Here is a 27,201-nt window from a genome sequence, read left to right on the forward strand (position 1 = left end):
CACACACACACACACACACACACACACACACACACACACACACACACACACACACACACACACACACACACACACCCGAGCATGGGGAGCCTTATAGCTGAGTGGACAGCGCTCTGGACTCCTAATCCTAGACTCCGGGTTCGACCCCGACTGATGGCAGAAAACAAAATGGGCAGAGTTTCTTTCACCCTAATACCCCTATCAATCGTTACCTTGCTTCGCCCCCCCCCCCCCACTATTCACATATTCCCAATATGTCACATCCATTATCATCCCCACACACATACACTTCCTTCACCCCCCCCCCCCCACCAGCACCCCATCAATCCCCCGTCACCCACAACCCCCCCACATCAACTACACCTCACCTGTGTGTCCCCAGAAACTGTGCTACCTGCCGGAGGGAGACCTCACACTACGTCAATGGGAGAACCGTGAGGTCACGCAGCTGCTGGGTCTTCCGCCCCCGTCAGTCAGTTGTCCCGAGCTGACTGCTACGTACACCCTCACTATGCCAGGTGAGGCTGCTGCTTTTCCCTCATCTCCTCACCCTCACTATGCCAGGTGAGGCTGCTGCTTCTCCCTCATCTCTTGACCCTCACTATGCCAGGTGAGGCTGCTGCTTCTCCCTCATCTCTTCCCCCCCTCACTATGCCAGGTGAGGCTGCTGCTTCTCCCTCATCTCTTCCCCCCTCACTATGCCAGGTGAGGCTGCTGCTTCTCCCTCATCTCTTGACCCTCACTATGCCAGGTGAGGCTGCTGCTTCTCCCTCATCTCTTGACCCTCACTATGCCAGGTGAGGCTGCTGCTTCTCCCTCATCTCTTGACCCTCACTATGCCAGGTGAGGCTGCTGCTTCTCCCTCATCTCTTGACCCTCACTATGCCAGGTGAGGCTGCTTCTCCCCTCAGTGTGACAGGTGAAAGAACTCTTTCCTCATTCTTTGTCTGCTTTCATTACACCCTTTATTCTCTCTTTCATTCTGTCGAGTTGCCCATTCTTTATCATCCTTTTTTATCTCGTGTTCCTTCATTATCTCTCTCTCTTTCTCTCTCTCTCTCTCTCTCTCTCTCTCTCTCTCTCTCTCTCTCTCTCTCTCTCTCTCTCTCTCTCTCTCTCTCTCTCTCTCTCTCTCTCTCTCTCTCTCTCTCTCTCATCCCTCTTTCTTACGTCTCTCTATCTCAACCTCACTTATTCTCGACAATTGTTTCCTTTGTTCGCTTTACTTCATTTTAATATGCACTCATAATTGTCCTCATAAATTCCGTAAATGACACTCACACAATATGTAAATAAACCCATAGACTACACATGTTTTCTCATGCTGTATAAATTGTATTATACATTGGATTTAATTGCTGGCATTTTTTTGAGGTGTGCATAAGTTGTATTTTATTTCCATGAAAAAAATAGTATATTTTTTTATTTAAAAAATAATAAATTTATGTCTAACTTAAGACAACTTAACCTGTCTCATTCTAACTTTACACAACACATCATAACTTACTATAACTTAACCTGACGCAATCTAAAGTTGCAAACGACAACTTGACAGGCGTGGAGAGTGGACGGGAGGAGTTGATGACGACGGTAGACAGGTTAGAGGTGAGGCCTACTCAGTCCCTCGACCGTGAGAGACGGGAGGACACCTTACCCTTCACTGTCACCTGCACTATACAGGTAGGTACTCACTGTCACCATACAGGTAGGTGCTTCACTCTCACTGTAAAGGGAGGGGGAGCAGGAGCTTCACTGTCACCATCCACTGTAAGTGAGACTTCTAACCCATAATCAGCTGACATTTTTTGGCGGGAAACAAACTGAACGCGCTCGTAATCAGCTGACAAACTTTTGGCGGGAAACAAACTGAACGCGCCCTTAATCAGCCGACAAACTTTTGGCGGGAAACAAACTGAACGCGCCCTTAATCAGCTGACAAACTTTTGGCGGGAAACAAACTGAACGCGCCCTTAATCAGCTGACAAACTTTTGGCGGGAAACAAACTGAACGCGCCCTTAATCAGCTGACAAACTTTTGGCGGGAAACAAACTGAACGCGCCCTTAATCAGCTGACAAACTTTTGGCGGGAAATGAGCTGAGGGGATGAAGGCGCGTGTGTCAACAAAGGGTGTTGGCACAGCAGTGCTGACCACGTTGAGATCATCGATTGATCAAACACTTTCTCTGTGTATTTTACGAGGTGGATGATGTCTCCTGGGTGACAGATGACGACTCTGGTGCGCGCTCAAGGGGCGTGTTGTGATTGGCTGCAGGGAGTGCGCGGGGATAATTTTATTTAATCAGTATCCAATGAGGATTTAATCTGACCTCCGCCTAGAGGTAGCGGGAACAACATTACTTCCCGTACTAGACTTCAGAGGGCGCTGGTAATATTTCCCCAGCTAGACAAGGCGTGAATTAACATTATTGCCGTTCTTGACAGGTAAGGAATTAATATTTCCCGACCTAAAGAAGGTAAGGATAAAATTATCCAACTTAAAGAGGCCGGGGATATTATAATCCCACCGAGAGACCCCACGTGGATTTACGATACTAATCCAAAGACTTAATGGGATTATATTAACTTTGAGATAGTGAGATATTATCCCTACCAACTTTGAGATAGTGAGATATTATCCCTACCTGACGTGAGGGGGTATTAATCAACACCTTACGAGAGTGTAAATACATTACTGTTTACTTCCTCAGGCAGGCAGGAGGGAGGTGATATAATTTGCCAGCGACTTTGAAATGTTTTTAATTAATAAGCCAAATATAATGTAATTAAGTAACCACCACCATCGCGTGATGGATTTTTTGGGTTGACAGCAAAAATATTGTTACACTTTTTTTTAATAGGTGTTATGGTATTATTGTTTGTCTTGAGCAGTGTTACCAGACCTGGTTAGAGTCTATCCCCACTGATAACCTAACCTATCCTCACAGGGATCGGAGCGCCAACTAGCCCCTCAGACACGCAATGGGACGCTGTTCATCCTGGATGAAGACGACTCCCCACCCATTAGGACCAGGAACCCCTTCGTGGAGTGGCACTATGGCACTGACTTCGAGGACGTGAGTGGCTCTGTTGTGGGCGAGGGGGGGAAGAGGGTGAGAGATAGAGGGAGAAGGAGAGAGAGAATTAGAAGAATTCCAAGACAAGTTCATTAGTATGAACTTGGTTTACAGCTAGAGTGTCAACAGAAACACACCATCTTGAGGTTATCTTGAGATGATTTCGGGGCTTTAGTGTCCCCGCGGCCCGGTCCTCGACCAGGCCTCCACCCCCAGGAAGCAGCCCGTGACAGCTGACTGACACCCAGGTACCTATTTTACTGCTAGGTAACAGGGGCATAGGGTGATAGAAACTCTGCCCATTGTTTCTCGCCGGCGCCCGGGATCGAACCCGGGGCCACAGGATCACAAGTCCAGCGTGCTGTCCGCTCGGCCGACCGGCTGCCCATTGTGTATGATGACAAACTGATTCATGGGAACACAAGGTCATTGTACGGACTACAGGATAAACCAGGCACTGTAACTTTACAACCTCAAAGGCCGATTAAAAAGGGGAAGTTTGGAGGAATTACCAAATAAGCAACAAGAAAATTGTCTCCATTCATTCTCAGCAGTTTCTTACTAGTCTTGTGAACAATTTGTATGTTCACCCCAAGATCCCTGAAGGGCTCTCGAACTTACCAACCTCGAAGGTTTCTATAAATCACTGCTCAGTAAACTATGTGTCCTTGACAAGGACTACTAACCCAACTACGGAGAAGCTGAAACATTATTTCTCAATAAGACGTTTAAGCTTTCTTCGTACTGTGCACTAAAGACCTTTAGAGACTATGTGAAAATCTATATAAATCACAATAGCGTGAGGCATCAAATGAACAATTGTGTTCATTTGTTCATTTTACAATAGTGTAAAACCCTGGTTTGTATCTCGGAGAGGCTGCAGGATCCGTGGTAGGTCCATTTGAACTCCCGGTTGCAATTTTTTTTTACCATGTCGTAGCCCAGTTGAGTAAGGCAGCGTCTGGGATCCTCTCGGACGTAGGTTCGAATCTCCGTCACGGCCCTTGTCGATTTGTTCACTATGTGGAGGATAATGGACGCCTCATCCCTCAAGATTTACACCCATTACTGACCTGTTTGCAAGTTATTCCTATAAGAACTGCTCAGTGTGAGAGGAGATTCACTCACATGAATCTGATAATAACATCAACACGATCAGGAATTCTCATAAATCATGTATGAGCAGTTGTGTGTGTTAAACTACATGGACCTCCTCTAGTTCAGTGGAATCCTGAGCCATATCATGGCTGGGGTACCACAGATCCTGAGCCATATCATGGCTGGGGTACCACAGATCCTGAGCCATATCATGGCTGGGGTACCACAGATCCTGAGCCATATCATGGCTGGGGTACCACAGATTCTGAGCCATATCATGGCTGGGGTACCACAGACCAGCAGGACAAGAGGTGCTTCACACCCCTGAAAACATCTCACACTTTGTGGACACTATTGTGAGACTTCTCACTGGTTGTATTGTATGAGCACTAAGTGTTTTAACTTCTTAAATTGATAGATACACGATTGATGGGTTTTTTTCTTACGTTTGATAATTATATTTTATGATAATTAATGACTCCAAACACGAAATACTTAATCGTGGGACACGTATAGAAACATGATGGGAAATGATAGACTTTGTTCAGGCCCATCATAGACCCCGGCACCTATGACATTGGCTCTGCACCCCTGCATGTATAATGTGTAGTCATGACACATGTATAATGTGGGTGTGAGCATGGCCTTAGTAGAATACCGTCTTTAACCACCAGCGTACGTGAAGCACTTTCATTATAAATGACTGGTTGGAGACTTGAATGAGATTAACTAGCTAGTGATTAATAGCAATTGAGGGAGTAATAGGGGGAGTAATAGGGGGAGTAATAGGGGGATGTAATATTTGTTGGTTGTAATGTGAGTATTTATGTGTGTCTTAATAATACTTGATATTTTCTTTTCTAACAACCACTACTGACCAGCCGCCAATAACAACATCTCGGTGCTAACCACCACTAACCACTAACCACCCCCACTAACCACTAACCACCCAGACTAACCACCCCACTAACCACTAACCACCCCCACTAACCACCCCACTGACCACTAACCAACCCACTAACCACCCCACTAACCACTAACCAGCCCACTAACCACTAACCAGCCCACTAACCACTAACCACTCTGACTAACCACTAACTACCCCCACTAACCACTAACCACCCCCACTAACCACTAACCAACCCACTAACCACTAACCACCCCACTAACCACTAACCACCCCCCAATAACCACTCTGACTAACCACTAACCACCCCCACTAACCACTAACCATCCGCACTAACCACCCCACTAACCACTAACCATCCCCACTAACCACTAACCACCCCACTAACCACTGACCAGCCCACTAACCACTAACCACTCTGACTAACCACTAACCACTACACTAACCACTAACCATCCCCACTAACCACCCCACTAACCACTAACCATCCCCACTAACCATTCCACTAACCATCCCCACTAACCACCCCCACTAACCACTAACCACCCCCACTAACCAGCCCACTAACCACTAACCAGCCTACTAACCAATAACCAGCCCACTAACCACTAACCACCCCACTAACCACTAACCATCCCCACTAACCACTAACCATCCCCACTAACCACTAACCATCCCCACTAACCAGCCCACTAACCACTAACCACCCCCACTAACCAGCCCACTAACCACTAACCAGCCTACTAACTACTAACCACCCCCACTAACCAGCCCACTAACCACCCCCACTAACCAGCCCACTAACCACTAACCATCCCCACTAACCACTAACTACCCCCACTAACCATCCCGACTAACCACTAACCACCCCCACTAACCAGCCCACTAACCACTAACCAGCCCACTAACCACTAACCAGCCCACTAATCACTAACCACTAACCACCCCACTAACCACTAATCACCCCACTAACCACCCCCACTAACCACTAACGACCCCACTAACCACTAACCACCCCACTAACCACTAACCACTAATCACCCCACTAACCACCCCACTAACCACCCCCACTAACCACCCCCACTAACCACTAACCACTAACCAACCCATTAACCACTAATCACCCCACTAACCACCTCACTAACCAGCCCACTAACCACCCCACTAACCACTAACCACCCCACTAACCACCCCCACTAACCACTAACCAGCCCACTAACCACTAATCACCCCACTAACCACCCCACTAACCAGCCCCACTAACCACTAACCACCCCACTAACCAGCCCACTAATCACTAACCACTAACCACCCCACTAACCACTAACCACCCCACTAACCACCCCCACTAACCACTAACCACTAACCACCAGCTGGACGACCAGTTGATGGTGCTGGACCCGGACATGTACACCACCAATAACTACCACATAGAGCTGCTCGGCAACACCCACAACCTCGTCATCATCGAGAGCTCCACCAAGTTCGAGGTGAAGAAGGAGCTGTGTGTTATGGAGGCTGAGAACGTGACGGGCGTCTCCATCACCGCCTCCTGCACCCTCCTCACCCCTGGTGAGTGTTGTGTTCCTGCACCCTCCTCACCCCTGGTGAGTGTTGTGTTCCTGCACCCTCCTCACCCCTGGTGAGTGTTGTCCTCCTGCACCCTCCTCACCCCTGGTGAGTGTTGTCCTCCTGCACCCTCCTCACCCCTGGTGTGTGTTGTGTTCCTCCTGCACCCTCCTCACCCCTGGTGAGTGTTGTCCTCCTGCACCCTCCTCACCCCTGGTGAGTGTTGTGTTCCTGCACCCTCCTCACCCCTGGTGAGTGTTGTGTTCCTGCACCCTCCTCACCCCTGGTGAGTGTTGTGTTCCTGCACCCTCCTCACCCCTGGTGAGTGTTGTCCTCCTGCACCCTCCTCACCCCTGGTGAGTGTTGTGTTCCTGCACCCTCCTCACCCCTGGTGAGTGTTGTCCTCCTGCACCCTCCTCACCCCTGGTGAGTGTTGTGTTCCTGCACCCTCCTCACCCCGGGTGAGTGTTGTGTTCCTGCACCCTCCTCACCCCTGGTGAGTGTTGTGTTCCTGCACCCTCCTCACCCCTGGTGAGTGTTGTGTTCCTGCACCCTCCTCACCCCTGGTGAGTGTTGTGTTCCTGCACCCTCCTCACCCCTGGTGAGTGTTGTCCTCCTGCACCCTCCTCACCCCTGGTGAGTGTTGTGTTCCTGCACCCTCCTCACCCCTGGTGAGTGTTGTGTTCCTGCACCCTCCTCACCCCTGGTGAGTGTTGTGTTCCTGCACCCTCCTCACCCCTGGTGAGTGTTGTCCTCCTGCACCCTCCTCACCCCTGGTGAGTGTTGTGTTCCTGCACCCTCCTCACCCCTGGTGAGTGTTGTCCTCCTGCACCCTCCTCACCCCTGGTGAGTGTTGTGTTCCTGCACCCTCCTCACCCCGGGTGAGTGTTGTGTTCCTGCACCCTCCTCACCCCTGGTGAGTGTTGTGTTCCTGCACCCTCCTCACCCCTGGTGAGTGTTGTCCTCCTGCACCCTCCTCACCCCTGGTGAGTGTTGCCCTCCTGCACCCTCCTCACCTCTGGTGAGTGTTGTGTTCCTGCACCCTCCTCACCCCTGGTGAGTGTTGCCCTCCTGCACCCTCCTCACCTCTGGTGAGTGTTGTGTTCCTGCACCCTCCTCACCCCTGGTGAGTGTTGTCCTCCTGCACCCTCCTCACCCCTGGTGAGTGTTCTCACCTAGTTGTGCTTGCGGGTGTTGAGCTTTGGCTCTTTGGTCCCGCCTCTCAACCGTCAATCAACTGGTGTACAGGTTCCTGAGCCTATTGGGCTCTATCATATCTACACTTGAAGCTGTGTATGGAGTCAGCCTCCACCACATCACTGCCTAATGCATTCCACCTGTTAACTACTCTGACACTGAAAAAGTTCTTTCTAACGTCTCTGTGGCTCATGTGGGTACTCAGTTTCCACCTGTGTCCCCTTGTTCGCGTCCCACCAGTGTTAAACAGTTTATCTTTACCCGGTCAATTCCTCTTTTTGTACAGAATTTTATATGTAGTGAGCATGTCTCCCCCTTACTCTTCTGTCTTCCAGTGTCGTGAAGTACATTTCCCGTAGCCTTTCTTCGTAACTCATGCCTCTTAGTTCTGGGACTAGCCTAGTGGCATATCTCTGAACTTTTTCCAGCTTCGCCTTGTGCTTGACAAGGTACGGGCTCCATGCTGGGGCCGCATACTCTAGGATTGGTCTTACATATGTGGTATACAAGGTTCTCAATGATTCCTTACACAGGTTCATGAAGGCAGTTCTGATGTTAGCCAGCCTCGCATACGCCGCAGATGTTATTCTTTTTATGTGGGCTACAGGAGACAGGTTTGGTGTGATATCTACTCCTAGAACTTTCGCTCTGTCCGTTTCATGAAGTACTTCATCTCCCGTTCACTATCCTGTGTCTAGCCTCCTGTTTCCACTGGCTAGTTTCATTGCCTTACATTTACTCGGGTTGAACTTTAGTAGCCATTTGTTCATTCAGTTTGTCTAGGTCATCTTGTAGCCTCATACTATCATCCTCTGTCTTAATCCTCCTCATAATTTTTGCATCGTCAGCAAACAATGAGAGGTACGATTCTATACCCTCTGGGAGATCACGTACATATATATCAGAAACAGTATAGGTCCAAGGACTGAACCCTGCGGGACTCCACTAGTGACGCCTCGCCAATCGGAGACCTCCCCCGTCACAGTAACTCGCTGTCTTCTGTAGCTTAGGTACTCCATTATCTAATGGAGTACCTTCCCTTTCACTTCTGCCTGCATCTCCAGCTTTTGCACTAGCCTCTTGTGTGGTACTGTGTCAAAGGCTTTCTGGCAATCCAAAAATATGCAGTCTGCCCTAATCCTGTGAGGCAGCTGTTGCCATCCCTGAACCCGTGTTGATGTTGTGTTACAAAGTTCTTTCACTCCAGATGTTCCACTAGTTTTGTTCGAAAAATCTTCTCCATCAACTTGCATGGTATGCAAGTTAGGGACACCGGCCAGTACCTTCAGTCTATCCCCACTTGTATATAGGGACTACATTAGCCGTCTTCCAAATTTTTTGCAGTTCACCTGTTATCAGTGATTTGTTATACACTATGGAGAGTGGCAGGCACAGTGCTTCTGCTCCTTCCTTTAGTATCCAAGGGGAGATTACATCCGGGCTTATAGCCTTTGTCACATCCAACTCTAGCAAAAAGCTTCCTTACAGACCCACTGATAACCTCAAAGTCTTCTAGTGGTTCCTGGTTAACTATTCCCTCTCTTATCTCTGGAACAGCCCCTTGTTCTAATGTGAAGACCTCCTGGAACTTTTTATTGAGTTCCTCGCGCACTTCCTTGTCGTTTGTAGTGAATTCTTCTGCCCCTAACCTTAATTTCATTACCTGTTTTTTTACTGTTGTTTTTCTCCTGATGTGGCTGTGCAACAATTTAGGCTGAGTCTTTGCCTTGCTTGCGATGTCATTTTCGTATTGCCCTTCTGCCTCTCTTCTCATCCTGACATATTCATTCCCGGCACTCTGGTATCTTTCTCTGCTCTCCAGTGTCCTGATATTCCTATAGTTTCTCCACACCCTTGTACTTTGTTTGTGTATTTATTTCTTTGTTTGTATACACACTACATAATTACATACAAAATTCATCAATCGTTGTGCTTATTCTTCCCACCTCGTCAACTACACCCTCCCTCCGTCACTGTTCTAATTCTTAACACTGTTTTTCCTCTATTTATAACAAGAGTGTTGTTACAGTGATGAGTTTTGACCACACGAGGCTGCGAGGGAACCTGCCGTCCAAGGTCCAGTTCTCAGTGGTCTTCGTCGACAGGACACTCGTCCCACCAGACAGGAACCGCAGCAAGCAGGTGAGAACCTAGTTTACCTTCAGCTCCTGGGCCTCGGCTCTCACCTCACCTAATGTACTCACCTAGTTGTACTCACCTAGTTGTGTTTGCGGGGGTTGAGCTCTGGCTCTTTGGTCCCGCCTCTCAACCGTCAATCAACAGGTGTACAGATTCCTGAGCCTATCGGGCTCTGTCATATCTACACTTGAAACTGTGTGTGTGTGTGTGTGTGTGTGTGTGTGTGTGTGTGTGTGTGTGTGTGTGTGTGTGTGTGTGTGTGTGTGTGTGTGTGTGTGTGTGTGTGTGTACTCACCTAATTGTGAGTACACACACACACACACACACACACACACACACACACACACACACACACACACACACATACACACACACACACACACACACACATGTGTGTGTGTTATTATATACTCGTGGGTTGGTTGGTGTCTTCGTCGTCGATCCTTCTCTGTGGACAACCCAACCCACAACTCGGCAGAGTGCTTATACTAGGAGATCACCCTTGGCGCTTCTGGCTCTTGGAGAGGGGCTCAGCGTCACACGTTTAGGGGATGCGGCTCCAACACTTAGCCTCGTTGTCACGTGCACACACCCACTCGAGCCGCTGTGACTCCCCACTCTCTCCTTATGAGATATGATCTCCTCAATCCCCTATGACTTATTAGTATTACCTCTTACCCTGTCCACAGCAGTGGTTCTTGGTTCTTTCTCTCTCTCTCTCCTTCTTTACTACCTCCTGGGAAGCCTCACTAGGACAAGGGCAAACACCAGCAAATTGTGACACATTTACTGGACAAAGCACATACACGATACATACACACATATAATAATAATGAATCCTATACTCTACAATATCACAATCAGGTTGCACTCCAACACCATCAGAACTCTATTATCAGCTTATCAAGTGGTATCCTATCTCCTGGTTACCACCTGATACTATTAACCTCCTCAAGTTGGTCAAGCCTACATACACTGTTGCACTATCAGCAAGATAATGTACATATAGAAAATCAGCATTTGAATGCAATAACATATATCAGTATAAATGTTAATTGATACTTCAGTATAAAAAAACTCCTTGACATAAGAATGCCAACAGTCACTCACCTCTCACTGCGTCTTGCACGCTACTGACAACCAAACACTATCAACTCCCTACAAGTAATCCATCAGAACTTCCCCTTCCACCTCTGGAAGTTCACAACCCTAATATCCTTAGGTTCTTCCGGGCTTCACTACCAGGATCCTCTGCAGCTCCTCCCGGCTGCTATCATGAAGTTTCCTTGTGCAACTATGGTGCTCTACTACTTCTGCTGGGTTCCTCCACAGCTCCTTGGCTGCCACACCATGAAGTTTCCCCGAGCAACTGTGGTGCTTCTCCACCTCTACAGAAGCACGTGACACTCCTCTTCACTGCTGCTTCTCCTCACAGCTCGAGGTCCTCTGCTCCACTACCTTGGAGTCTCATCAGCTACATCATCTGCTGGCTTCGAAGTTCTCAGCAACTTCTTCCCCAAAGACAAACCTGCAACCCATCGACACTCCAATAAAATGTTCCCCTTTAACACATAAACAAAAATAACCACACAATATGCTTGCCTCAAACCTCTATCTGTCCTCTACATACAGTGAGAGTGGACTCCCCCGTTTTGGGCGGGTCCATACTCCACCTCGCCTGGCGGCGGTCCTCACTCGCTGGGAGGGTCTTCCTCCATCCGGAGCCAGGCTCCCTCAGTCGTCCGCCAGCGCTCAGAGGGGGCGGACGTCGCTCCGTGTTCCTCCCTCTCCACTCTCTTATTTCAGGCTTTCTGCCGTATTAAAACATGTCTAACTTATAAATAAACATTGCTACTGTCGCTGGGCACACGACCAACTACAATGCAATCACTATGAACTGGCGTATATCGTGCTTACCACAGAACGTCTGGTCGAGGGCGCTTCTTCCTCTGACGAGGCTTGGTCAGGGCGCTCCACGGCCCACAATAATGCCTCCGGGCGGCTTAATATTCACTAATTATCGTCCACGACTTGAGACCACACGTCCCCAGCTCTATTCCACAGCTGGCACGTCTGCACACTTCTCTTCTCTTAGAGATATATCACTAGGGGTTCCCTTCTGACGGGAGCTCAACGGAGCGCGGCTTCCCCCTGCGATGTCTGGCACTCAAGTGAGGTCAAGGTCCTCCAGAAGCGAGCCTCACGCCTCCAGCAAAATGTCCACATCTCCTAGCCCGTCATTTATCTATTTTCTTCTGCATTGCCCATAATCTCAAACTGTTACACATATCCAAGCAACTATTTTACATATGCGTTATCACTTCAATATTCGCTAGACCTTCTAATCAGGTCAGGCTTGACGAATAACTCTCAAGGAGGGAGACTCGTTTCTCCTGCAGGCTGAGATCATAACACTCCCCTCCCCTTATTTTTGAGAGTTATTCCAGTGGCAAAGCTCGGGATAATACATCCGCCACCACACTGTCTCGTTCTTCAACCAATATACTCTCTTAGGAGTCTACAATTAATTCGTTGCACCTTGCAACATCTGGCTCACAACTCTCCAGAAACACGATCTTCTCATAAACGATTTGACCTCTCTGACACCTCTTGGCTAGGCTGTCCACCTTGGACGCCTGCAATCCATTGGTCCACTCTACTTACTGTCTCCACCCTCCGTTTCCTCGTCTTCTTCTCTTCTCGTCCAGAGTCAGACATCTACTGTCTGTACCTCCTCTGTCGTCTTCATACTTCCATCTACTGCCATTATACTTCCGTCTCCTGTCATCATACTTCACTCCCTGGTCTTCACCGACGATTCTCCCTTTCGTCTCTTCATTTATCCGAGACATCCTGTTTGTCTTCCATCGAGTCCTCGGCTTTCTTCTATTCCTCCATGCTTGCATCATCATCCTCTTCCCACACTTCTCACCTCTATACCACTCCATTTCTTCTCCTTCAACTCTTCTTCGTTCCCTAAAAGTTTCTTCGGGCACTGTACTACAACCAACAGCGCTCGACTGTACATGTCGCTTTACCTCTCCTTGTGTGCTCGTAAGCATCTCTCCACACATACTGTCTCTTCTCCTTTCACTTTCTCGGCTATTACTCTTCTTCACTATCTTTTCTTCACGTTTCCTGTGGAACATGTCAACTCCTGACATCTCAAACAACTTAACTCTACTACCCATATGCCTCTGTGCTCGTGGACAACTTGACGCTCTACTCCCGTCCTCAGTCTGTCCACATCCTTCCTCATTCCTACTCAGCACAGTTGCATTCACCTTCCGACTCTTAATTTCAGCAGTCTGGGCTCTACTCAGGTCCGCTCTCTTCACATGATTCTTCTTCGGCTGGGTCATCCTCACTTTCGACCTCACCGAGACTCCATTTGCCTGGGCTGGACCTTCATCAAACAGCCATGCTATATCTACATCGATATCTTCCACTGGTTGAATCGACACTGTATCATCTTCTCCAGCGTCTTCCTTGTCGGCCACCTCTGCCTTCATCACTACCGAGACAGGGTACTCAATGGCTTGGCGGTCTCCTGACTCATCTCCTCGGATGTCAGTCAGGTTCACACTCTCAGGTGTCCCACCCGTGCAGTGGCCTTCTGGGCACTCCTCTGGCACAGTCTCCGCTACGACTCTCGGCAACACCTTTGTCCCGCACAAGTCATTCCCCAGGATCACTTGGACTCCTGGAACAGGTATGTCAGGGCACACTCCCAACATCACCTCTGCCGACACATATTCCGACCTTAGCTGGACAGTACAAACGGGCATGTCACTCTCCGACAATAACCCATATACTTTCATCTTCCCACTGCCAGCTAACCGTCGATCATTCCCAATCAGGCTTCTCGTAATCAAGCTCTGATTAGCTCCGGTATCTCTTAAGATACCAACTTCTACCTCAGGTTGGCCTCCTACACTGATCCAACCTTTGCTCATGAACGGCCTATACCTCTCGTTCACTAAGTTCGCTCTCTGTGGTTTGTCTTGGAACACATTGATATATTTGCTTCGGGGGTCACACATGGCCAGGGTCACAACTCTCTTGCCCTGCCGACAATATCGCATCACGTGACCCAATCCGTTACAATTGTAACATCTCATCTGGGAAAAGTCTCTTCTATATGTACCAGAGTAGCTCTGACTCTGCCCACTCGTATTGGAGTTCCTCGTGCCAGACGTACTACTCGTACTCTGTGGAGCTTTACTGGACTCTTGATTCCCTGGATAACGATTAGTTTCTCGTTTGGCTCCTCCATCCTCACTTTCAGATGAAGTGCGCGACCTACTCTTCTGAGTTTTAGGGTACTTACTTTTATCTGCCCATTTATCAAAATTTTTCTCACCCCAGACTCCTCTGGGTCTCTCATAATTTCTTCCCCCCCAGACTCCATTGGATCTGCCATTGCTGCGTCTCGCCTCGCTTCTCACTCTGTTCTCCCTTAAGCTCTTGTATGCTTCAGTAATCATATCCGCCCTATCTGCGGCATCTTTCACCTCCATTATCCCTGCTTCTTGGATCTTGAACTTTGTTTCGGGATGCATCATCTCCAAGAACTTCTCCATGACCATCAGTTGCTTCAGGTCAGCGTAAGATCCAACTCCAGCAGCCTCAATCCACTTCTGGAATCGTCTTTCCAGATCTCTTGCTGTCTCAGCAAACGTACATGCTCCAACTTTGATCATTTCTCTGAAGCGCTTCCTATAAGCTTCTGGGGTTAACTGAAACGAGCGCAATATGCTGCTCTTTACTGTGGCGTAATCCTGGCACTCTTCCAGTGACAATTGGGTGTATGCCTCCCTGGCTGCACCGGTCAATCTTAACTGGACCAGCTGGGCCCATTCCTCCTGTGGCCACTCCTTGATACTGGCTACTTTCTCAAAATGCTCGAAGAAGCTCTCTGCCTCTTCGGGCACAAACAAGGGAATGTCCTTCTCCCTAACCCTAACATCTGGTGGGTGTGATACCTGGGTGGTGCTCTCTGGCAACCCATGTTCAATCCTTTGCTCAGCCAAGGTTCTGTTCGCTTCTATCTGCATTTGTTTTGTTCTCTCTTTTTCTTTTTCGACCTCTAGTCTTGCTTTCTCTTTTTCTTTCTCTTGTTCCAACTCCAGTTCCCTTACTCTGGTTTTCTCTTTTTCTACTTCCAACCTGGTTTTCTCTTTTTCTACTTCCAGCCTGGTTTTCTCTTTTTCTACTTCCAGCCTGGTTTTCTCTTTTTCTACTTCCAGCCTGGTTTTCTCTTTTTCCTTCTCGGCTTCATTTTTCATCTGGAGTTCTAATTTCATCTTTTCCCGCTGGAACTGTCTCTCCTCACGCTGCATCTGGAGCTCTAACTGGAATCTCTCCAAGCTCCTATTTCGGCTACTCCTGCTACTGCGGCTACTCTTGCTGCTCCTACTCGATCCCTGGGATCTCACTTCATCCTGCCCATCATCCTCCTTTCCACTTTCAGCTCCTTTTTGGGCTCCTTGCTCTGCCGCTTCATTTTTGGCTCTTAACTGCCTCAGGATCTCATCCTTCATCCCAGCTACTTTAGATGCTTTCAACCTGATGCCACATTTTTCTGCTATTTGCTTCAATTGATCCCTCGTGCAACCTTCCAAGTCCTCAGGCTTGCCTGACTCCACAAACGCTTGCACCTTATCCATCTTGTCCTGTGAGTCTTCCCAAGAGAGAATATACACCTGCGTTCACACAGTTTATTTCAGCAAGGGTGTACAAATCCACTCTTGGACAGGGTGTGGGTGTGTCAGTTCACTCTCCCGGACACAGGCCCCCAATTTTATTATAGACTCGTGGGTTGGTTGGTGTCTTCGTCGTCGATCCTTCTCTGTGGACAACCCAACCCACAACTCGGCAGAGTGCTTATACTAGGAGATCACCCTTGGCGCTTCTGGCTCTTGGAGAGGGGCTCAGCGTCACACGTTTAGGGGATGCGGCTCCAACACTTAGCCTCGTTGTCACGTGCACACACCCACTCGAGCCGCTGTGACTCCCCACTCTCTCCTTATGAGATATGATCTCCTCAATCCCCTATGACTTATTAGTATTACCTCTTACCCTGTCCACAGCAGTGGTTCTTGGTTCTTTCTCTCTCTCTCTCCTTCTTTACTACCTCCTGGGAAGCCTCACTAGGACAAGGGCAAACACCAGCAAATTGTGACACATTTACTGGACAAAGCACATACACGATACATACACACATATAATAATAATGAATCCTATACTCTACAATATCACAATCAGGTTGCACTCCAACACCATCAGAACTCTATTATCAGCTTATCAAGTGGTATCCTATCTCCTGGTTACCACCTGATACTATTAACCTCCTCAAGTTGGTCAAGCCTACATACACTGTTGCACTATCAGCAAGATAATGTACATATAGAAAATCAGCATTTGAATGCAATAACATATATCAGTATAAATGTTAATTGATACTTCAGTATAAAAAAACTCCTTGACATAAGAATGCCAACAGTCACTCACCTCTCACTGCGTCTTGCACGCTACTGACAACCAAACACTATCAACTCCCTACAAGTAATCCATCAGAACTTCCCCTTCCACCTCTGGAAGTTCACAACCCTAATATCCTTAGGTTCTTCCGGGCTTCACTACCAGGATCCTCTGCAGCTCCTCCCGGCTGCTATCATGAAGTTTCCTTGTGCAACTATGGTGCTCTACTACTTCTGCTGGGTTCCTCCACAGCTCCTTGGCTGCCACACCATGAAGTTTCCCCGAGCAACTGTGGTGCTTCTCCACCTCTACAGAAGCACGTGACACTCCTCTTCACTGCTGCTTCTCCTCACAGCTCGAGGTCCTCTGCTCCACTACCTTGGAGTCTCATCAGCTACATCATCTGCTGGCTTCGAAGTGCTCAGCAACTTCTTCCCCAAAGACAAACCTGCAACCCATCGACACTCCAATAAAATGTTCCCCTTTAACACATAAACAAAAATAACCACACAATATGCTTGCCTCAAACCTCTATCTGTTCCCTACATACAGTGAGAGTGGACTCCCCCGTTTTGGGCGGGTCCATACTCCACCTCGCCTGGCGGCGGTCCTCACTCGCTGGGAGGGTCTTCCTCCATCCGGAGCCAGGCTCCCTCAGTCGTCCGCCAGCGCTCAGAGGGGGCGGACGTCGCTCCGTGTTCCTCCCTCTCCACTCTCTTATTTCAGGCTTTCTGCCGTATTAAAACATGTCTAACTTATAAATAAACATTGCTACTGTCGCTGGGCACACGACCAACTACAATGCAATCACTATGAACTGGCGTATATCGTGCTTACCACAGAACGTCTGGTCGAGGGCGCTTCTTCCTCTGACGAGGCTTGGTCAGGGCGCTCCACGGCCCACAATAATGCCTCCGGGCGGCTTAATATTCACTAATTATCGTCCACGACTTGAGACCACACGTCCCCAGCTCTATTCCACAGCTGGCACGTCTGCACACTTCTCTTCTCTTAGAGATATATCACTAGGGGTTCCCTTCTGACGGGAGCTCAACGGAGCGCGGCTTCCCCCTGCGATGTCTGGCACTCAAGTGAGGTCAAGGTCCTCCAGAAGCGAGCCTCACGCCTCCAGCAAAATGTCCACATCTCCTAGCCCGTCATTTATCTATTTTCTTCTGCATTGCCCATAATCTCAAACTGTTACACATATCCAAGCAACTATTTTACATATGCGTTATCACTTCAATATTCGCTAGACCTTCTAATCAGGTCAGGCTTGACGAATAACTCTCAAGGAGGGAGACTCGTTTCTCCTGCAGGCTGAGATCATAACAGTGTGTATGTGTGTGTGTGTGTGTGTGTGTGTGTGTGTGTGTGTGTGTGTGTGTGTGTACTCACCTAGTTGTGTTTGCGGGGGTTGAGCTCTGGCTCTTTGGTCCCGCCTCTCACCCGTCAATCAACAGGTGTACAGATTCATGAGCCTATCGGGCTCTGTCATATCTACACTTGAAACTGTGTTTCAAGTGTGTGTGTGTGTGTGTGTATGTGTGTGTGTGTGTGTGTGTGTGTGTGTGTGTGTGTGTGTGTGTGTGTGTGTGTGTGTGTGTGTGTGTGTGTGTGTGTGTGTGTTTTGACCTAGTTGTTCTTGCGGAGCTGCAGCTTCTCTGCGTCCCTCTGACCTCATAGGAATTTCCAACTTGCATCTGTATCCTCTCGTTCTGTTGCTTCTTATACTGTTTTTATCTGCTTTTGTTATCGTGTATGTGGTAATCAAGTCTCCTCTGACTATCTTCTAGCGATGTTATGTTCAGTTCTTTTAGTCTCTTGACATTCTCTGTTTTATAATGAGTCCTTCGTGCAGACATCTGTGGGCCATGTCTAATATATTTAATGTAGAATAAATACTATTCTAGACTAGTTCAATTTTTCTTTGCTGTTTATTTTTGAGCAAGAAATTTGTATATAAATATCTCGTTTGCTTTAAATAAACATCAGGAACAGTTAGTAACATTTTATAATGTTTATTGAACATAATATAGCAAGTCTATATATTGTAAATAATTTGTTTTAATTTATAATGTGTTTTTACGAGAGCTCTCGACACCTATTAGTCCGTTTCTTTTAAATATTTAGCTTCCAATTTTTTTTATTGGTGATTTTCCTTTTCCTTTGTTAAATCATTAACTATTGTAGTTTTGGTCTGGTCTGACACTTAATGTATATTATGAAGAGTCCCGTTGTGACTTTCTCATGAATTAACAGGAAACTGACTTCTCGTTGTTTATATGACAGGTGAATTTAATGGCTAAGCAGGTTTCCCGTTTTCTGTTAAAGGTTAAAATGCAAAGTGAAACAGTTTCTTTCTTTGTATGCCAGATGAAAAGTCAACCCACTTTCCCCATTTTCTTTTACAGATAAAGTGTAAATCTTGAATCTTCCCATTTTCTATGCTAAAAAAAAGTAAACCCACATCCCCATTTTCTCTCACAGGTGAAGTGCATCGTCAAACTTCTCATTTTCTAAACTTCTCCATTTTCTATGATAAAGGCTAGCCCTTCCCTCCTCCCTATTTCCCATTCTCTCTAACAGGTGCAGTACGATGTGACGTTAACTTTGCCAGACGATAAGGAGCGTTACGTGACTCCTGCCCCGGCGAACAAGGTGGCCAGGCCGGGCGTTAACTGTGAACTATGTGCTGACTCTCTGTCAGAGGTCAGCTGTGAAGCGTGTCTTGAGTACATGGCCTTACTCACCTTGACTCCTCCCGTGGAGCTGAACATCACTCTCACCCCGTGAGTCACACTCGTGGTTCTGTAATGAGCTGTTTGGGAAGCTGTTTGGCTTTGGCTTTGTCTCTGTCTCTCTGTCTCTGTCTCTGTCTGTCTCTCTCTGTCTCTGTCTCTGTCTCTCTCTCTCTCTCTCTCTCTCTCTCTCTCTCTCTCTCTCTCTCTCTCTCTCTCTCTCTCTCTCTCTCTCTCTCTCTCTCTCTCACCATCTTTAACTCTCACCACACTGACCCCTTTCTACACTCTCACCTCTTTCCTCTTTCTCTCTCCCCCCCATCTCGTTTATCTCTTCCTCACCCCCTCTGTCAGTCATTCCTCTCTCTCCCCCCTCTCTCTCACCTCTCATTCTCCCCTTTCTCTCACCTCTCACTCTCCCCTTTCTCTCACCTCTCACTCTCGCCTCTCTCCCACACGCACAGGACCGCCAGCAAGTACTCGAGACTGGGTCAACTGATCTTCCCTAACGTGAGCCTCAGTGACCTGAAGAACCATCACCCGGCGTGTGTGACCTTCACCCTGGCCCCCGACAGCGTGGGCGTGGGCGTGGGCGTGACGCCCATCACAGGCATCCTCTACGTCACCGACCCCAGCCGGTTGAGGACCGGGGACATCACCGTAGTGAGGGGAAACTCCTCTACCCTGGTGACCCTGAGCGTAGAGGACCCGGTTGTGTCTCCTTGTTCGAATCAGGTGAGATGAGGTGGTTGATGAGGTGGTTCATGAGGTGGTTCATGAGGTGGCATATCAGGCAAAACTACTAACTACCCCTCTACTAACTCCCCCCCCCCCTCACAGGTTCACAATTCCCCTTTTCGGCGTTAACTAAGCCCTCTCTTCTGCCCCTCTCTCTCTACAGACGACGTCGAGGGAGGCGTGGTGCTCCCACGCCAGCTACGCGGCCACCTGCTTGTCGTCGTGTGGGCTGGGCGCCGTGTTGTCGTGCTGGTGGCGCCCCCTGGTGACCAAGCCCGGGGAGATCCTGGCCAGGCACTATGCCACCTGCTCCCCGGACCTCGACACCTGTCCCAACGGCATCTGCGACGAACTCGAGCTCCTCAACTCCGGCATCTGCCCGCAGGATTGTGTTGGTGAGGAGGGGGGAGGGGGGGTGGGGAGGACGATATTTTGGTGATTGTAATGTGTTCCAATTTTTAATTTCATTGTTGTATTTGTAATTGAGTGTAATCCTCGACAGACAGACAGACAGACAGAGTGGGTCAGTGGTAATACACACTCGATAACAACAGTTGATTTGGGAAGTTTTCATGCTTGTAAACTGTTTAATAAATGTAAACAAAGCCGTCAAAGATTATGGAAAGATGTACACGTTCGTAAGTACTTGCGTAACTGCTTCGTGAATCTGGCTCCTGGCGTCTCTTCCCCTACCCTCCTGGGTACAAAAATAAAAGAGAAGAAAGACACAGTGGAGAATTTGCATATGTTTTTGATCAATGATCGCGAGACGCCTCAGCCACTGTTGACACAGTGTTACTTTGTCACAGCGTTACTTACGATGTCGTGGACATGTCACACCACAAAGCTACGGAAACCATTCCGATTATGTGGGTAGTAGTAGTAGTAGTAGTAGTAGTCATCCATCAGTCTCAGGAGACTATGGTGTAGTGCTCTGGTTGTCGGTCTGGAGTGGCCTCTCCAGGGCGCAGAGCAAGGGTAGGTTGAATCGGAGGAGAAGCTGTTACCCATGCAGCAGGTTCCCCCCCCCCTCCCTCCCTCTCCACGTCGCCAAAAGTCTTCACTGGAAAGGCAAACGCTAATACGATTGGTTCCAGCGCCGTCGCAGGAACTGTGAGCCCATCATGTGGGCGGTAGTGGACCTTATACCCCATCATGTGGGAGGTAGTGGACCCCATACCCCATCATGCAGGTGGTAGTGGACCCCATACCCATGATGCAGGTGGTAGTGGACCCCATACCCATGATGCAGGTGGCAGTGGACCCCATACCCCATCATGCAGGTGGTAGTGGACCCCATACCCATGATGCAGGTGGTAGTGGACCCCATACCCCATCACGCAGGTGGTAGTGGACCCCATACCCATCGCGCAGGTGGTAGTGGACCCCATACCCATCACGCAGGTGGTAGTGGACCCCCATACCCATCACGCAGGTGGTAGTGGACCCCATACCCATCACGCAGGTGGTAGTGGACCCCCATACCCATCATGCAGGTGGTAGTGGACCCCCATACCCATCACGCAGGTGGTAGTGGACCCCATACCCATGATGCAGGTGGTAGTGGACCCCATACCAATGATGCAGGTGGTAGTGGACCCCCATACCCATCATGCAGGTGGTAGTGGACCCCCATACCCATCATGCAGGTGGTAGTGGACCCCATACCCATCACGCAGGTGGTAGTGGACCCCATACCCATCATGCAGGTGGTAGTGGACCCCCATACCCATCATGCAGGTGGTAGTGGACCCCCATACCCATCATGCAGGTGGTAGTGGACCCCCATACCCATCACGTAGGTGGTAGTGGACCCCCATACCCATCACGCAGGTGGTAGTGGACCCCCATACCCATCACGTAGGTGGTAGTGGACCCCCATACCCATCACGCAGGTGGTAGTGGACCCCCATACCCATCATGCAGGTAGTAGTGGACCCCATACCCATCACACAGGCGGTAGTGGACCCCATACCCATCACACAGGTGGTAGTGGACCCCCATACCCATCATGTGGGCGGTAGTGGTCCCCCATACCCATCATGTGGGCGGTAGTGGACCCCCATACCCATCATGTGGGCGGTTGGAGGAAAAGTATATAAAAACACATAAGGAACATAGGAACTAAATCTCAACGTTCATTTGAGTAAGCAGGTTACACAGTGTTGATGAGATAGCTACACAGTTTAATGTGTATATCAACAATGGGTTCATGAACTGGATCACAACAGTCCCTAATCTTGGCAATTTACAGTCTCGGTGGGTTACTTCCTCATTATGTGATGCCCCTCGACGCCATACAGTCTCAGGTGAGAGATCAACTGATTGATGGTAGCATGTTGATGGTATGTTTTATAGACGAGGAAAGTGTGAAGACGTGCAATATGTCACTGCAGGGGTAACTTAACCTAACTTAAACTAACCTAACCTTACAGAACGTAACCTATCCTAACTTAACCTAGCCTAACCTAACCTAACTTTACCTAGCCTAACCTAACCTAACCTAACCTAACCTAACTTAACAGAACGTAACCTAGCCTAATCTAACCTAACTTAACCTAACCTTACAGAACGTAACCTAATCTAACCTGATCTAAACCAACCCATATTTTAAATGTTATTTTAAGCTCATTCATTAGGTTGAAGTTAGATTAATTTTATAGAGGGAGAGACACAGAAGGGGAGGGGGGGAATCCAAGACACCGGCCGGGGGGGGTTTGGGGAATGTCTTCTCACCCCCCCCCCCGTATGAGGGGGGGGAGGTGTGGAGGATAACCACCATATGTTTCCCCCCCCCCCCATAATCAGGGTATCTAATAAACAATACGAAGATCAACAGCGTCAAATTCCAATATTATTTAGGTATGGACATAATGTTCTCCCTTGACACACACACACACACACACACCTTCTCTAACCTCTCACTCACAATCTCTCACCTTCCACAGACGAGTCCTGGAAGAGAGGCCATAGCATGACCATCTCGAGTGGAGGGTACGGTATCGAGGCGGGCTTTGGAGTGTGCAGCTGCGACGCGACGGGATGCAGCTGCTTCGCTGCGCCCGTCGAGGTGCCCCCATCCACACCCGAGGTCGACATCCCTTTCATGGAGCCCACGCACAGTCAGTTTTGTGGTGTTCTTGTCTACCTGTGAATATGACAGCTTTCACTAATAATATGACAGCTTTCACTAATAACATGACAGCTTTCACTAATAATATGACAGCTTTCACTAATAATATGACAGCTTTCACTAATAATATGACAGCTTTCACTAATAATATGACAGCTTTCACTAATAATATAACAGCTTTCACTAATAATATGACAGCTTTCACTAATAATATAACAGCTTTCACTAATAATATGACAGCTTTCACTAATAATATGACAGCTTTCACTAATAATATGACAGCTTTCACTAATAATATGACAGCTTTCACTAATAATATGACAGCTTTCACTAATAATATGACAGCTTTCACTAATAATATGACAGCTTTCACTAATAATATGACAGCTTTCACTAATAATATAACAACTTTCACTATTAATATAACAACTTTCACTAATAATATGACAGCTTTCACTAATTATATGCCTTTCAGTAATTATATCACAAATAACGAAACATTTACTCCTGGGGTAGTATTTATAAATCACATTTACATAAAAAGTTAAAAAATAGCTATTATTCCCCCCCCCCCTCAAACTTTGTTTTTACGACCAGGACAGCTTAAATGGCTAAATATTTTGATATTTAGCCATTTTCAATGAGAAAACGAGCGAATTTGCATCTTTTCCCTCAAATATAATAAAAAAAACCGGCATAAGGATCATCAAAATTACCATGAATGTATATTAAAATTATACAAAAATTATCACAAAAGATTATAGAGTTGTTTTGAGAGATTTATGATTATAGTGTAAATCCCTTCCATGAATCTGCCCCCAAATGTTGTCTCCCATTGTGTTCTGGCTATACTGTCACACCGTGATGGGAACACTGGTAGCTGCGATCAGTGTCCGGTATATCCGATTGATTGATGAAGATTAAGCCACCCAAAAAGTGGCACGGGCATGAATAGCCCGTAAGTGGTGGCCCTTTTGAGCCATTACCAGTATCAAGAGCTGATACTGGAGATCTGTGGAGGTGCGACTGCACCCTGCGTGACGGGAGATGTCTTCCCCCGGTATATCCTGGTGGACGCGGTATATATATATATATATATATATATATATATATATATATATATATATATATATATATATATATATATATATATATATATATATATATATCTTGTATATCATCTCACTCCTCCAAGTACTCTCCCATGATCTTGAAGTGACCCATATCAAAGGTATGGACGTGGAGGGACATCCCTAATTCTAAATCTCAACCCTGTGCTGTTACTCTTCACTCAAGCAGCTCCATGTTGCATGTTGGCTTCACGATGCCTTGAGTCACTGCGGCAATGGTATTCCGAACCGCTTACTCCTTCCTGGTGAGCTTCTTGCGCTCCAGGAAGCTCTCTGTCTGTGATCTGACAAAGACACCAGCTTTGACCTTTGTCTCAGACAGCTTAAGGAAGAAGTTTTAAAGGTTTGCCGACTTCTAATCAGCAACTGTGACAGATTGTTTCTTAAGGCCCAGTTTGATGGACAGTTGTGATCTGAGCACCCTCCAGGGGTCACCAGTGGTGGCTCCCACTTGACCCCTGTCCTTATAAATGACTACAGACCTAGACCTTGACCCCTGTCCCTCCCCCATTGTAGACAGGGCCGCCTGGGGTAGTGAGTCTCGGGGTCCGGGCTCCCCCGAAGACAAAGATAACAGGGGAAGCTTGGTAAACCTTGGTCGACGACCGGGCCACGGGGACGCTAAGCCCCGGAAGCACCTCAAGGTAACCCCCACCGTGGAGACCCGTCTGGAATGTCACCATTCTCAAGTCTGCGAGGACCTCCCGGCCGAGCTCCTCATACTTGGAGACGTCCACCAAGGTATTGGTGATGATGTGGTGCTCCTTGGGATGCTCCTTGTGGTGCTCCTGGTGCGCTCCTTGTGGTGCTTCTGGTGCGCTCCTTGTGGTGCTTCTGGTGCGCTCCTTGTGGTGCTTCTGGTGCGCTCCTTGTGGTGCTTCTGGTGCGCTCCTTGTGGTGCTCCTGGTGCGCTCCTTGTGGTGCTCCTTGGGATGCTCCTTGTGGTGCTCCTGGTGCGCTCCTTGTGGTGCGCCAGGAAAAGAGGCGGTACTTGTTCCAGGTTACGGAACACCGCGGCTTTGAGGTGCTCCTGGGCACTGTGTCACTGAAGAGGTGCCACTCCACCACCACAACCACTTGGGCTGGACGGTAGAGCGACGGTCTCGCTTCATGCAGATCGGCGTTCAATCCCCCCGATCGTCCACAAGTGATTGGGCACCATTCCTGCCGTTCCCTCCCATCCCTAATCCTCATCCTGACTCCTGTCATGGGCTCTAAACATTCCTAACGGCTTGGCGCTTTCTCCTGATAGTTCCCCTTTCCCCTTCGTTCAGGTTACAGGGCGATGGTGATTCCCCCTTAGGGAGCCGGTCGGCCGAGCGGACAGCACGCTGGACTTGTGATCCTGTGGTCCCGGGGTCGATCCCAGGCGCCGGCGAGAAACAATGGGCAGAGTTTTTTTCACCCTATGCCCCTGTTACCTAGCAGTAAAATAGGTACCTGGGAGTTAGTCAGCTGTCACGGGCTGCTTCCTGGGGGTGGAGGCCTGGTCGAGGACCGGGCCGCGGGGACACTAAAAAGCCCCGAAATCATCTCAAGATCTCAAGATAACCTCGAACAAGTGTCCATCTTATCCCCCAGAGTGTCTTTTCAGGGATTGTCGCCGAAATGAGGTGGCCAGGGACTGTCTTGGCCCCCCAGTAGGAATGCCAAAATGAGCCTTGGAGACCTTGCATCTTTAGCAGATGCTTAAATGGGGGTAATTTGTGTACGTTCTTCTCTGAATAAGACGATACACAGCGAAATGCGTCTGCCGGATGCTTGTTGCAGACTCTTCATCTCATCTCCGTGAGATGAAACAGATGATGAGATGAGATGAAACAGCAGCTAAGTGTCCACTTAACCAGTTAGAACTACACTGATCTATTGAGCTTAAGGCCCTTGTATTTAATCTTCTAGAAGGTAGTCCAAGTTTACCTGGCATTGAATCTATCTGGAATAATAGATAAAATGGGGACATTTCCAAATATTACGGTGGTTGTGGTGGTGGTGGTGGTGGTGGTGGTGGTGGTTGTGGTGGTGGTGGTGGTCAAGGAAGGAAGGTCTGTGGTTAATACTCCTACTACAGGTGTTGGTGTTGGTGTGTGGCGAGGGGGGGGGGGGGCAAGTGTGGTGGCCACTCCCCTGTAGAGTGTGTGTGCATTTTGTATGCTGTTATTAGAGTGTTTTGTTTCACGCAACTGTTACTGTAGTCCTGTTGCACTTATAGTGCACCACACCTGTATTGTTATGTTCTTTCATATACACACACACACACACACACACACACAATCCTGGAGTATGCGACCAATCCTGGAGTATGCGGCCCCAGCATGGAGCCCGTACCTTGTCAAGCACAAGACGAAGCTGGAAAAAGTCCAAAGGTATGCTACTAGACTAGTCCCAGAACTAAGAGGCAGGAGTTATGAGGAAAGGCTGCGGGAAATGCACCTCACGACACTGGAAGACAGAAGAGTAAGGGGGGACATGATCACAACCTACAAAATCCTCAGGGGAATCGACCGGGTAAACAAGGACGAACTTTTCAACACTGGTGGGACGCGAACAAGGGGACACAGGTGGAAGCTGAGTACCCAAATGAGCCACAGAGACGTTAGAAAGAACTTTTTCAGTGTCAGAGTAGTTAGCAAATGGAATGCATTAGGAAGTGATGTGGTGGAGGCTGACTCCATTCACAGTTTCAAATGTAGATATGATAGAGCCCAGTAGGCTCAGGAATCTGTACACCAGTTGATTGACAGTTGAGAGGCGGGACCAAAGAGCCAAAGCTCAACCCCCGCAAGCACAACTAGGTGAATATAACTAGGGAAGTAAGTAGTTCTAGTCACTTAGTTGTGCTTGTGGGAGGGTTGAGCTCTGGCTCATTGGTCCCGCCTCTCAACTATCAATCAACAGTTGTGCCGTGCACTGTTCACAAAGGACCATTTCCAAGGACGTAACAACCTAATGATTGTTGGTAGTGTATAATGGCGTGGTTAGGGGTCGTGTGT

General features: G+C 48.3%; 1 protein-coding gene across 1 annotated transcript in view; it reads left to right on the top strand.

The window, feature by feature from the left end:
- The first annotated feature begins 386 nt into the window (after window positions 1–386).
- Ret (Ret oncogene) overlaps window positions 387–27,201 on the top strand; it is a 49,901-nt gene continuing 23,086 nt past the window's right edge. Inside the window, exons 1-9 of the mRNA XM_045738662.2 lie at window positions 387–518; window positions 1,556–1,680; window positions 2,948–3,076; window positions 6,455–6,653; window positions 9,877–9,989; window positions 19,059–19,261; window positions 19,675–19,945; window positions 20,112–20,343; window positions 22,897–23,070. Of these exons, the coding sequence (XP_045594618.2) occupies window positions 512–518; window positions 1,556–1,680; window positions 2,948–3,076; window positions 6,455–6,653; window positions 9,877–9,989; window positions 19,059–19,261; window positions 19,675–19,945; window positions 20,112–20,343; window positions 22,897–23,070 (1,453 nt within the window). The 5' untranslated portion in view covers window positions 387–511. The remainder of the gene's footprint in view (window positions 519–1,555; window positions 1,681–2,947; window positions 3,077–6,454; window positions 6,654–9,876; window positions 9,990–19,058; window positions 19,262–19,674; window positions 19,946–20,111; window positions 20,344–22,896; window positions 23,071–27,201) is intronic.

Source organism: Procambarus clarkii, chromosome 43, assembly GCF_040958095.1.
Source record: "Procambarus clarkii isolate CNS0578487 chromosome 43, FALCON_Pclarkii_2.0, whole genome shotgun sequence".
NCBI classification, from domain to species: domain Eukaryota; kingdom Metazoa; phylum Arthropoda; class Malacostraca; order Decapoda; family Cambaridae; genus Procambarus; species Procambarus clarkii.